Genomic DNA, 13,941 nt, shown 5'->3' on the forward strand with positions numbered 1-13,941 from the left:
GCCTTGCCGTCCTTGTTGTCAAAGGTTAGCCGGGGTAGAGCCACTCAGCACTGTCAGTGCCTCCCTCATCCTTGGTCACTGTCCCCACCACCACCAGACCAAGCCTGGACCCAGGCTGTTGTGTTGATGTATGCCCTGACCTTCTGCCTCTCTCATCCTCTCAGTGTCGCTGGCCTCCAGCACGGTGGGTCCTGGTGGGCAGATAGTCCACACGGAGACGACAGAGGTGGTCCTCAGGGGAGACCCTCTGAATGGCTTTGGACTTCAGCTCCAGGGAGGCATCTTTGCTACGGAAACTCTGTCTTCCCCGCCTCTCGTCCGTTTTATTGAGCCTGACAGCCCGGCAGAGAGGTTAGAGACCTTGCCCTTGGATGCTGATGGTGCTGCTACTGAACATTTCATGGTTTGGTTTGTTTTCTCTCCTCAGAGGCTCATTTAGATATTTACTATCATCCTTGTAATATCTCCCATTCTTCACTGGGCATGGTTTACTGTCACTGCCATTTCTGCACTCGTCGGCTGACCGCGGCCTCCCTCGCACCCCAGGTGAACGTCTTGGCACCAGGCTGCGGCTGGTCTGGGAGGAGGAGGAAGGGCGTGTGTGTCTGTGTGAGAGTGCCATTCCCATTCCTTTTCTTTTTTTTTTTTTTTAAATTCCTCTTTGAAAGATAAATCTTTTGTATAGGGGCAAAAAGGGGAAAGGTCTAAATAAGTGACCCCTGACTGATTTTGTTGTAGAAAAGCCCAGCTATATAAACTGGCTATAAAGACAAGGCTTTGAACCACAGAGGTAGGGCTCTGGTTGAGGTTAATCCCTGCTGGTTTTGGCTGTGTAATGCTGGGAAAAATGCAGAAGGGAGGAGCAGCATTAATTGCTCTCTCTCACCCTGAGGACACAGGGAGCAGTGACTCCTCCAGTGGTGGAGCCTCAGCCCTAGAGTTCAGTTGCTCCCAGTACTCTTGCTGGCTGGATGTAAAGTTTGCTCAAGTGTCTGTGCACTACAATCTAGGTGTCTTCTGGTAAGGCTTTTGTTACTAAACAGGTCAAGTCATGGCATGGCTTGATCTCTTGAGGAGAGCTGATTTCTTTAGGCTGGAGCTTAATGTTCCTGTGCTCATTTCTCTTGCCACCTTTGATTACCACTGTGGTCTGTCCTCCCTAAGGGTGCCAAAGGTGCAGCAATGTGGCCACAATCAGTGTCTGCTGCAGAACCTTTCTTGGAGAAGTCTCTGATGGCCCCATCAGCATGTGCTGAAGGTTTGGTGTCTCCAAGCCAGCCCAGAAAAACAGCACATGGGGAGTTGTAGACTCATATGGCAGGAAAAGCAAATGCAAGTCCTTGCTGTGCAGACCAGTCTCTGTGTTGTATCCTCTCTGGTCAGCCAGTGCAGAGGCAATGTGGAACAGGAGTACCTGGTGCTTCTGTCTGTGGGAGGACAGCGACAAGGGGCTGCCACAGGAAAAAGAGCTGTCTTGATGGAGGTTGAGAGAGATTTTAAAAGCCTGTCATGCTCTTTATTTGTTTGATTGTTTCCAAACAGGGTTTAAAAATTAAGGTGATAGTTTTATGATTTTTTTTTATCTTCTATTGTGGGTGAACTTGGTTCATGTTGCGAGGGACCAAACTCCTTTTATAAATCAGGCAGCAACAAAGCCTGCTGTCCCAGGGGACAAGGGAGATGTGCTGAAATCTGCCTGGCTTTGCTTTATCCTCTTGCCAAGCCTGGAGGAAAAGCAGTGACTGCAGCCTTGCCTGGCTCTGATGTGTCACACCCGCTGCTCGCCCTCGCACTGCCCGCCCAGCAGCATTCACGCTCTTCTGGCTGCCGCTTCCTGGAGACTGGGAGCAATCCTCTCTGCATTTGCAGCCCGGATTTGATTTGGGGATTAAATCTCTGCTGTGTATTTCATTCTTTCCTAAACCATGCTGCTCTTCCTAGCTGGCAGGAAAATGCTGTCTTTCCTCCCCATCTTGAAGTGATAAGTGCACTGGGTTTGCAGTGAAGTGAAAAAGGCAGTTTTATGTTTTTATTTCATTTTTTGTTTCTTGCTGTTTTACAGAGCTCTTTGCTCCATCATTCAAGATACCTTATTCCCTGCTCTTCAGGGGTTCTGCTGTAGCTGCAGCCCAAGACATTAGAGCCCTTTTCATCCCCTTTACCAGGCTGGGCTCCCAGCTGAGTTTGGGCTGTGCTCTTTCTTGTGCTTCAGTTTTTGCTCTTTGCCAAAAAGGTGAGCTCTGGGGATACAGGGATCAGGTTTAGAATCCTGGATCTGACCTGGATGTTCACACACTCTGCAAAATCTGTGGATCTGAATATGCTGTTGTACAAGCACATGATCCACACTGGCTTTGTCCACCTGGATTGTTGTGGAGGAGCTGCCTCTGGGGTGCCCAGCAAGTGTGAATACTACCAGGGAGGTGCATGACATCACCCTCTTTTCAGGGATGTTGGGCTGCCTCACATTTATTGTCTGCTTTGTGCTAGCTTGTGCCAAGCGATTTGATGCAAAAAATTCGCACCTGTCTGACTTGTGATTTGTTTTACTGCAAATAGCCTCTAATAGACCTTCCTCCCCACCTGTTGTTTTGTTTCTAGGGTGCATGATGAAGCCTGTGGGCTCTGAATGAGACAGTGATTCAGCCCCTGTTATCAGCAGGGACAGTGGAAGGGGAAGAAGCCTGACATCCCCTCTTGGCTGCCTTGAAGCACGTAGCTTTTGTGTCCTTCCTCCCCCAGCTGTCATTGGCAGCAGAGGGAGAGTATCTGACTTCTCCATCCTGGTATCCAAAATCAATGCTTCCTGCTGAGCTACATCTTTTGTAGCTCTGCTCAGACACAGTTATTTGATCATTGTGTTTCTGCCTTTTGGGTATGAATGGTTTGCAAAAGCGAAGTTTAGCAGCTGGCTGCAGCTGTCAGCAGAGCTTTGATCCATTAGAGGCTGAGACCCACCCACGAATGTGCAGGTACAGATGTGCACACACACACACACACAGATGTGCATGTCTGACCTGTGCAGGCCAGCTCAGGGCCATGTAAGGGCACAAGGGATGAGTTTCTGCATCCAGCAGTGTGGCCATGGTCACAGCTCTCCCCCCACAGCTGGAGTGACCATGCACATATGGATGATGCTGAGTGAGCTCTTTAGTGTATATCCTGCCCAAGGCTTGAATATGTGCTGCTCTGTATCAAGAGAGACACCTCTGCTGCTCTGTTGCTGTCTTTAAGCCCAAGTAATGAGTCATGGCAAGATGCAAATCTGCTCTACCCCAGGGAGATATTCCCATCATGGACTCCAACATATTCATAGTGCTATCTTTCACTCCAGGAGATGCCTGTACTCCTGTTCTTTCTGATTTTAAGACATGTCTGCTCTCATAGTCTGAAAGCACTTTTTAGGTGCTGATGTTAGACTGAGCATCTCTGAGACAAATGCCTTCTCTTTGGAAAAACTGTCTGAAGATTCTTGTAGGATCCCATGGATCAAAAGAGAGCTCTCCAAGACCCTTGGCTCCCCAAGCTCCATTCCCAAAGCAAGGACACATAACAGCTGCAGATGGATGTCTCTGAAATGATTCTGAAGGGTTAACACGAGATGTCAGGTCTCCTTGTACTTGGTAGAGAAAGCCAGAAGGTTGTGGCATCACACCACAAACTTTTACAAACCTGCAAGACCAGGGTTTAAAAAATAGTGATTAACTGAGGCTAATAATAAAAGAAATAAAATACCTCTGACCTAACAGAGCTGTTGGCTGTATGTAAAAGACTCAGGCAAATGCACCTTGAATGAAAAACCATAAAAAATGGCTGTTTTGGGAGAAGGTAGCTCTGGTGGAAAGGTGGCAAACATTTGCTTTGATGCAGTGTAAAAGTATCCTATGAGCTCCCAGCCCTTGTGGCTGAAAGAGGGATGCTAAAGTGGATTGTGTCCCTGTGTGAGCTTGAGATGACAGTGGTGTCTGAGTGATGCAGCTGTTGACCCCTCCTTTGCAAAAGGTGCACTTCTGTCATAGCAAGAGACCTCTTGGTGACAGAGGAGTCATCTCTGTTGTACTCGGTGCCATCTTCGTTTTTATAAGCTAATATTTCTCTGTGGCTGCATAGCCACAAGTCCACTAAAGGACTGTAATTAAACTTGATGTGATTTATTTACAAGGGTGGGTTCATTTATACATCATGGAGTTGTCTGTCCTAATCCAAGAATCCTTGAACAAACAGCTCTGAATTTGCATCTCATAAAGTAGCCAGCATTTTTCCATGGATGGCATGAACTCAGGCAGAAGTGTGAATATACCTTCCTACCATTAAAATAACCTTCCTGGGCTCTCTCCAAACTTGTTCATATCTCATCTTTTGATGGGCCATTGGCACAAGCTGTTGTGCTTGTTCATTTTTCTTGAATTCAGATGTGTGTACTTTTTCTCGATAACTCAGCCTTTCATACACATCCTGTTGTTTGGACATGAATAATACAGTCAAGTGTCTGTTGCCTTTGATGCCTTTGTGTGTCTGGAAGCTGTGGTGCTGTGTTTTCTTACAACTGAATCGGGTGTGAGTGATGAAGAGTGACTGGAAGGTTTAGTAAAAAACAAGCTGTCTTCTGTGAGGTATCTGTGAAAGAAAGGGGAAGACAAAGATGTGTTTGATCATTAAACAGGAAGGGAATAAAGATTCTCTGGAGAAGGCTTAAAACAGGCCAACTAATGTCTTCTGGAGAATCTTTCTGGTAAAATAACTCCACATTTTGAGGGGAACCTTAGACTTGATGCCATAACCCTAAACCTCTTTTGGAGACGACTCTGTAGCTTATGTTAGTGATGAGTGAAGAGTGGTTTCCCAAGCTCTGATCTAGTGGACAGCCATGTGATAAGTGGAAAGTCTAAAAAGATGTAGTTAAAGTGAACAACTGATAGAAGAAAAGGAAGATGAGCAATTTCCCTGGTTGCAGGGAACACTGCAGTCTTGTTTTTGTAGAGCCGTGGGCCAGCCCAGGTGGGAGCTGAGATAATGTGGGAGATAACTTGGAGGATCATCTTGATGGTATTGCAGTATATGTAAAACAAAAAGGGAGTGTGGGTGGATACTGAATGTAGGAAGGTGTGAAAAACACCTTGCTTATAAATGCAGGGGGGTCCCAAGGGACCAACTGTGCTGTAGCAGCACATCTCTAACGTAGCCTTGCCATCATGTTCTCCTTCCAAAGTAAAAATCCTGCTGATCTCTGTTCCTGGAGAAAGTGGATCTAAAGCAAGAGCCCCAAAGGGTCAGTTGTGGCTATATTGTCAGGCCATCACACTGGAATAATACTGGCCTTTCAAGGCAGTTAAATAGTAACACTGTGCATTTGGCTTCCAGAAATGCAATTAGAAAGGATAAATGATTATCTAATTTGCTGAGACGTTTCGGTGAGTTTATTGGGTTGTAGCTTCAGTATTTGCCATGAACTAAGCAGAGGAATCAGTACAATTTTCAATGCCATTAGTTTGTGTTCCAGAGGGTGCAGGTCATGGGAAGAGCTGTTTGTGGTTAGATAGGGAAGGAAATTGCATTCCCTTGTGTTTATCATTCTCATCACTCAGCCATGGTGTTGATTTTTAGAAAGGCAAGGGTTACTTTTTTTCCCCCTTGGTTGTTGCAAAAGCTGTGACCAGAAATGGTTATTTAGGAGCAAAGTATGTTTGAACTTCAGAAATCCACAAAGGTTTGCTTCCTTGTGCCCCTCCAGGGACACTGGGACAGGCACAGCAAAATGAGTTATTTTCTCTTTGGGGCCACTGCTGCAAAACATGTCAGTACTTTGTGTGTCTTGTAACAGATTTGCCTGGCAAACGTAACTCATGGCTGGTTGTGGGGTTTTCTTTTTCCTTGTCTCCTTGGTTCCTCTTTTTCCTTGTCTCCTTGTTCCCATTCCCTCTTTTCCCACTGTGAACTGCAGGTGTGGACTGCTGCAAGTAGGAGACAGAGTCCTTTCCATCAACGGCATCGCGACGGAGGAGGGCACCATGGAGGAGGCCAACCAGCTGCTGCGGGACGCGGCGCTCACCAACAAAGTGGTGCTCGAGATCGAATTTGATGTTGCAGGTACGTTCCCAAAGGAGCTGCTGCTCCTCTCCGCCTGTAAGACTCTGCCAGTGCCTTTGCTAACCCCTGGGAGGGAGCATATTCACCAGGCTCAGAGGGAAGAGTGAGAAACCCTGTGAGGACCTTCTCCATTTCTCGTTGTTCTCTAATGTGCACTGAGGTGGAGGGTTCTTCTGATCCATTCATAAATGTTCTGTGCTCATTGCTTGGCTGAGATAAGCCTAAGGAGTAGATGAAGGGGACATACTTTAAATATTTGCTCATTAGTAAGAATAATATTCATTTAGGGCCTTGAAGCCAGGAGGGAGCCAAAACTATATGCTAGAGGTAAAGTGCAGTTTTGTATTAAGAAATTTCTTTTCCATTTACATTGACAGAGCTGCTTCAGTTTTGAAATACAGTGTGATGTGAGCACTTGATGTTCAGAGCATGTATTTTTAATGAGAATCCAAATTTCAACCTGAAGTCCACAGGGCCTCAGATAACCTTATTTGAACCAATAAAGCAGTGCTTTATGGGCTTGTTTTCTTGGCTCCAAAGAAACCATCCATGCAACTGAAAACTCTTTTTTTCTCATTTTCTTTCTTTTTTGTTTGTTTTTTGCTTTATAGAGTCTGTCATACCCAGCAGTGGTACTTTCCACGTTAAATTGCCCAAGAAAAGAGGTGTAGAGCTTGGAATTACAATCAGCTGTAAGTATTGCTCAGACTTGCAGTAGCAGTTGCAAGAGCCTCTGTTTTCCACACAGGCATTTTAGAGGACTCAACAGAGAGATAAGATCATGTGGGATTTCTGTAGCCCTCCAGTGCTTGTGATTTATCCCAGAATGAATCAGATGTGTGGTTCCTGCCTCCATGAGCTGGCAGCTGCAGGAAAAAGCATCTGCATGAAGGGTTAGGGCAAAGGATGTGTCTCAAATGATTACTTAATCTGTGGTGCAGAATTCTATTCTATTCTATTCTATTCTATTCTATTCTATTCTATTCTATTCTATTCTATTCTATTCTATTCTATTCTATTCTATTCTATTCTATTCTATTCTATTCTATTCTATTCTATTCTATTCTATTCTATTCTATTCTATTCTATTCTTAGTAATATTATTTTTATTTCCTTGCTCATACTTTTATTGTGTTCTTTTTAAAAAGAATTGCCTGGGTCTGGTGGGACCCTTGCAAAAAGAGGTGGAGGGAGGAGAACAAGTAAAAGGTGAACCCCACAGCTTGAAGGGTAGAGAGGGAAAACTGCCTTTTAGAGACAGGGGAAGGCACTTTAAATTCCAGGGTTTGCCAGGAATTGTTTCATTTACAAGCTCAAGCCATGCAGAAGGAGACCCATGTGCCAGGACTTGGCATGCACTGAGAGAAGAGAGTATAAACCTTTTTCCTTCTTTTCTCTCTTCTCTTCTCACTCTTGATTAATTACCTCTATTTCCCTTCTGAACACAGTTTTTCATTTAAAGATTTTTTGGCCTCTTTGGAGAGGATGCTGTAGGGGGATGATATAGGCAGATCCATCCCAAATTTCTGGCTAACCTGGGGTCTTGTTATGCCTTGTGTCAGTGAATGTTTCCTGTATGGCAAACACATGCAGGTCTTGGATCACTCATCCCTCTCTAACTTCTGGGTAAAGTGAGTTGAATCATCTGAGGTTTGCTATGCCCAGAGACTGCCACCACCTCTGATCTGAAGCAGAGCAGCTTGTGAGACTGCAATTATGGGATCTCTTTTCTAAGCCCTCAGGAGCATGGACCCAGCTGTGTCTGGAGAATGGAGTCGCAAGGGACACTTGAAAACAAGGTTTCATTAAAAGAGAAGCTATGGTAATTACCTCTTGACATTTACAGCATTAGTTAGAGAGTTAATTGGAGGTGCTCTGGTCTAAGTGGGATGATTCTCAGGAGTGACTGAAACATGGACAGGATGATGCCTTTGCACCTGCTGATATTTCTTCTCCCTCTTTTCAGCTTCCCCTTTTCATGCCACAAGGACAATCCTGAGAAATAACATCACAGTATTTAACATTTGGCTTGATAGCAGTTACTGTCTAAAGACATCAAAGTGCTTTATGAAAGCAGCAGGCTGTCTATAATGGCATTTCACTGGTGGGGAGCAGTGCATGGTGGGCTGGGTTCCAACTTGCTGCCCTGCCACTGCCTTGGCATTCCAGCCTAAAGGAGCAACCTAAGATAATGGATCTGGTAGCAAAAACTGGCTTGAGCAAGGCCCTATTAAGTTTCAAAGTTTAGTTTATGTCTGGGGCTAGAGAGTAAAATGAACTTGGGAGCTGCTGGCAAGAACAAAAGTTTTTATTTGTGAAGACTTATTTGAATGGAATCTGCTTCAGATGTGCATTTACACTTCAAACATATTTTTATGTTGGAAAGGTTTTAATTTCAAATTTTTTAAAAGAAGTGATTTCACACACTTTTTTGAAATCACTGCTAATAGAAAGGAACTGACCCCTGGGTTTTAAATAGATCCCCATTATTCAACTACAAAGCAGCTTTTTAACACTATAATTGAGTTGATCTTTTTGATTGCTGAACATGTTTGTAGGACATTTTTTAAGTAATGCACATGCATAAACCTAAAATATATTGCAGTTGTTTCCTGAGTCAAAGCCAAACTTATACTTACAAATGGAGAAAAAGAGAGGCAGCCAGAAAATGCAGTGGCAAGGATGAAATTCAAGCTTAATCATAATTTTGTTTTCACATATTTGTCTATATAAACCTATGTCCACATGATCCTTAGCAAATTAGATCATCATTTTTTCACTTTGCCTCTGACCAGGCAGATAAATATACCAGTTTCAAACATTAAAACCAAAGCAAGCAGCTTTATGTTAAGTACTTCCTGCAGAGACATGATGTGCATGCAGGAGTGTGATGCAAGCAGCAAAAGAAAAGAGGTAAAAATAACCCTTCTCTGTTTTGCTCAGTTCCTTTCCTCTCAGTTCTGCTGACTTGAGTGTTTGTGTAGATCTAGAAACAGCTTTGACAGCTTTCCTTGTGGTATGGAAAAATATATAACTACTGTTTTAAAGGGCTTGGTTTACTGGCCTCTTGTATTGGATTCCTGTTCCCTACTCTGTAAAACTGGAGCAGCTTAAGTAGATGGCAAGGTGAAGGGGTCAGAAGAAGACCCACTGCACTGCTGTGGCCACAGAATTGGGTTTATTAATGAACTTTATAGTCTAGCTACACTGCAGATGAGGATGAGTTGCTTTCATTGAGTTTTACCTCTTGGCTTCAGCTGGCTTCTCTGTAGTTAATTCCTGTGCCTGGGAAGGTTTGCCTCTGACCTCTTAAATGGGCAGAAAGTGTTGTGACCTCATCAGAGTGGCACTACAGAAATAAGTGTGACCAAGTTCTTGCTGAGCTGTGGCTTGCAGAGCTAATTGGGAGATGGACTAGGTAAAGGGTGGGGGGAGAGCAGGATTCTTGATGGATGTGTTGGAAGAATTCATGTAATGAAACTGGCTGTAGGAGGAGCTGTAAATCTGCTGGAAATGGTCATAAAAGGGCTGGAAACCCAGGAAATTTGTGTACAAGGGGGGCAGATGCTGCTGGTTCTGGGATGACCATACAGAGAAGAGGCTGTACTCGTTCCTGGTGAGGGGCAGATGTTTGCTGAGGGCATTTAATCTTTCAGAGATCTCAAGGTTTTCCAGAAAGAGAATGCTTGGGCTGGATGAGTCTCTGGTTGTGATCTGGGAGCACACATGGGTTTCTTCCCCCTGCTCAAGCACAGTGTGGCAAAGGGGCACAGAAAATCAGGGTGCATGGTGAAAATACATGCATGTAGCACTATTTCCCTTTCCATTCCTCAAAGGATGAGTACAAAATCTAAAGGCATGAGCCTCTCACTGACAGTGCTTTGGACTCCTGAGGGATCTCTGTGCCCTCAAGCCTCATTTCAGTCTCCTCAATATGCTAAATGATGTACACTGAAGCTGCCATGTGTGCTGCTCCGTGCGCTTTGTCCAGAGGTGAAGGGACACAAAGCCAGCTAAACTCTCACTTTCTCCATGCTCCAGTACCTCAGCCTCTGTTCCAGAGAGAAGGGCATTTGCTTGTAGAGCAGCTACTCTGGCTGAAGAGCAGAACATGCTCCTTTCTGCCCCAAGAGCTCTGAAGCTTACCTTTTTGCAGCAACCTCTGGGGCTCAGAATGGTGAGGAGGCAAATACTGGTAAACTGAAAGTTCTGACACAGGGATGTGAAGATTTCACCCTTGTTAGCCTGAACTCCCATCTCCATTAGCAGAACACATGCCTCAAATGCTCTGATCTTGCTGGCTGCATCCAGATCTAATGATGCAGTTATGCCTTTGAAGGTTTTCTGTAAATCTATTGCAAATTAAAATCTCCAGCAGTGAGAAGCTAATAGTCACATATTCTCATACGTTCAATACCTCACCTCTTAAAATACAATATAGATTTGTTATTCCCCTCTGGCAAATGATAGTTGATTATACAAAAGATTACCTTTTGTATTGAGAGTTTGGGATTTTTTTCCTGTCTCAAATATCCTCTCCAAGGTTTGGTTGTGACATTCACTGTAGGGTAGAGGTGTGTTGGTGTAGCTGTTTAAAGAGATACTGAAATTGCTATTAATTTTAGATATGCATTAATGCTTTATATAGCTTCTTTATCAAATTACCTTTATATATCTTAACAAATCAGTTCCTGTGCCCTTGGTGTGAAGTACTGCAGATAAGGAGTCGGCAGTATATCTGCTTGCAGGTGATAAAACTGGAATTTGGGTAGATAGATAACTTCGATTAAGTCACTTAAGCAGTGTAATCACTGTCCTAGTGAGAAGATGGATCTCTGAGCCAAGCAAATGTAGTTTTGCAGGCTCTGTATTAGCCTGTGCCCTGCCACCAGCCCAGCTGAGTGTGTCTGCAGGCAGGGCAGGCTCAGCAGCCACCTGTCCTGCCCCCTCACTTACACTGCAGCTGATTCACTCCAGTGCTTTTATCCTGGTGGGATATCCTGATCTGGTTTTGCTACCTGGAGATTGTGAAAGGAAAAGGATCTGTGATGAGGCAGATACCCTGCTAGAGGCACTGCTAATTTATGCACCTGCTGCTAAACTTAATGAATGATAGAGGAAAAAGTTGGGTACTGAGGATTTGATTTTCACTGCTGCTCTTTGTAATCAATTCTGATTCACTTTTTTCCTCTTCTCATGCCTTAGCTATCCTGAGATTATTTGGTTTCTGATTTTGTTATTTCCAATTTAAAAATGCTTCTTATTTAAATGCATTTCTATGGCATTATTACAATTTTTTTAACTGCACATTGGCAGTGTTGCTTTGGCTTGGTCAGTAATGAAGGGCATTTTTAATGGGTTGATGCCTGTGAAATATGTGCTGGTTCTTCTTGGAGGGGAATAATTTACCAGTACAAGTCATTATGCATTCTATTAAAAACACAAACTGGACATGTGTTCCTGGCCTCATCATCCATCACAGTGTAAACACTGAGTTAGCCACAATCCCAGCAGAGAGACTGAAAGCAATTTATAAAAAGTAAATAACAGTATTGATCAATTCACCTTTTTATCACTGCCCTGTCACCACTGCCAAGCAGTGTTTTCATTTTGAGCTTCTTCCTCACCACATGCTTCTACCTTTACCAGCTGTTGATTTATGAAGCCTTCTCTGGGCCACTGGAGCAGATTTAAGCTATCTTTTGTGCTGGTAAATCCACCAAAAATACAAATGGGTCTGAAAAATAGTCTGTTTGCACCTGAAGTGGCTTGCCCTGGCAGATGGAGGCCACAGCCAGGATGCCTGCTGAGAGTGAGCATGGGTTTCTGCAGGCCAGCTCCTGCCTCCATCTCTTCCCTTGACTTCCTTTGCTGCCATCCCCATTTCACCCACAGGAGAGCAAAACCCAGAGGCAAGGCTGAGTGTCCAAACTGTCTTCCTGCAGCAGAGGTCCCAAGACAATGTCTTTTGAAGAGATATAACCACATTAACAGCAGAAATGAATGGATAAGGAGGCTTTACTCATCTGTGCAAATGTCTTAATGCCAAAGACCACAGCCCTAATAACGATGTACTTTAGATTGGTGCTGTTTTAATTACAAGCAAATTGGAAATTGTCTATTCAAAATCTCACCAGGGATTCATGTATCTAATGGCTCTGACCTCTACTGAGGCATCCCTTCAGTGAATTGCAGCTCTCTCGCTGTCAGACAGGCAGCTGTTGCACAGGGAGACATTGTCACCCTGCGTGAATGGCCCAGGATGGTGAAAAATGTGGGGCTCAGGGGTGCTCAGGGCAACCTGATCCCAGCAGACGGGCAGGAAGCCCATCTGGACACTCTGCTAGGGTGCCAGGAAGGGCTTTGGGATGCCAAAGGCTAATTAATAGAGTCAGTAATTGCGGGTTTTTAGAATGAACAACAAGCCTCTGTTCTGTGCTGTGAGATTTCATTATCTTAACCTTGTATCTTGCGCCTCTTGAGGGAACATGGTTATTCATTAAGTCTCTCTAACTTACCCTTCAGACTTGATGGTTTTATAAAGCCTTTGCATTTTACATTAAGTAATTATGTAATGTGATGATGCCCCATCGCTGGAAGTGTTCAAGGACAGGTTGGGTGGGGCTTTAAGCAACCTGGTTTAGTGGAAGATGTCCCTGTTCCATGAGTGGAACTAGACGACTTTAAAGTCCCTTTCAATCCAAGTGATTCTATAATGATTCTGTGATGAATATTTAGAATGTTTTACATTTACAAGGGCTGCCATTTATTCAAGTTTGTGTTCTCTATTGGTAGGGACAGTTGTATGCAGTTGTATATGACTCTTCTATTTAACTCAAGTCTCAAGAAAATCTGTTCTGAGAGCAAAACTTTTTAAAAAAGCCTGCAAACAGAACCCAGAATGATTTTTCTTTAAAACTTGCTTTGTTTTCTAATGGATAAAGCACTTGGTTTGTTACCCTTGCTTTTGTCATGGGAAGCTTGTGCTGTGTTCAGTGCTGACACCAACTGTGGAGCTTCAGAAGGACAAGGTCTCGTTCTCTGCTCAGAGACAGACTGTGGGCAGGATCCCCCCACGTGTCACAGGACTTGCAAGTCAGACGCTGAGATAAACATAAATTCTGCAGAGCTCCAGGCATGTTGTTGTCTGTATTTGCTTGCCTTTTTTTCCCCTCCCCTCTGTTTTTCTCTCTTGCTATTCATGGTCTCCAGACATGTTGTTCAGCTGTGGCTTAGTCAGGTTAGAGATGGCTGTCCCAGCCCACCACCAGGACAGGTTATGATCCTCCCTAACCCCTTTCTGTCACACTGCCTCTGCTTTGCAACTAGTAAACAAACCTTGCAGTGAAAAGTATTTTTGCTAACCTGGATTGTTTTGACAGAACCAGGCTAGGGAGTGATTAAACATGCAGCAATGCCACCTGACCCAGGGCTTAGGGTGTGCTCACAGGGTCTGCCCTCACTGCTGCTCAGACACCACTCTGTACACCCCTGTCAGCAGCAAATACATGTCCTATACTGAAAGGGAAAGCAACAGAAATAATTATCAGAGTGATACATCTCAATCCCTGTGCTGTTAGTCCATGGTGTGTGGCCTTCTCAGTTAGCGTGGGCATTTCTGCATTGGTTTTGCCTGAACCTCACCCTTATTCCCACTGCTCAGCTTTGCCCAGTGTCTCTTGTCCTGACTGCAGCCTGGTCCATGCTGTGGACAGGCAGAATATAGGCACAAACCCTCTGGGAATCTCCACAACACATCCTCCTCCCTTAGATCTGCAGACAAAAGAACAACATGAGTGTCCAGTCCAAAATTATCTGGTACCAGGCTCCAGTAAAACATGGGGAAAATAATTC

General features: G+C 44.3%; 1 protein-coding gene across 5 annotated transcripts in view; it reads left to right on the top strand.

Annotated features, from left to right (window-relative positions):
- GRIP2 (glutamate receptor interacting protein 2) overlaps positions 1-13,941 on the top strand; it is a 247,055-nt gene that overhangs the window by 207,590 nt on the left and 25,524 nt on the right. For all 5 annotated transcript variants that reach the window (XM_030282773.4, XM_072935061.1, XM_041718658.2 and 2 more), the window contains exons 12-14: positions 165-351; positions 5,942-6,087; positions 6,699-6,779. In XM_030282773.4, coding sequence (XP_030138633.4) covers positions 165-351; positions 5,942-6,087; positions 6,699-6,779 — 414 coding nt within the window. The remainder of the gene's footprint in view (positions 1-164; positions 352-5,941; positions 6,088-6,698; positions 6,780-13,941) is intronic.

This window comes from Taeniopygia guttata, chromosome 12 (genome assembly GCF_048771995.1).
Source record: "Taeniopygia guttata chromosome 12, bTaeGut7.mat, whole genome shotgun sequence".
In the NCBI taxonomy this organism is placed as follows: Eukaryota; Metazoa; Chordata; class Aves; order Passeriformes; family Estrildidae; genus Taeniopygia; species Taeniopygia guttata.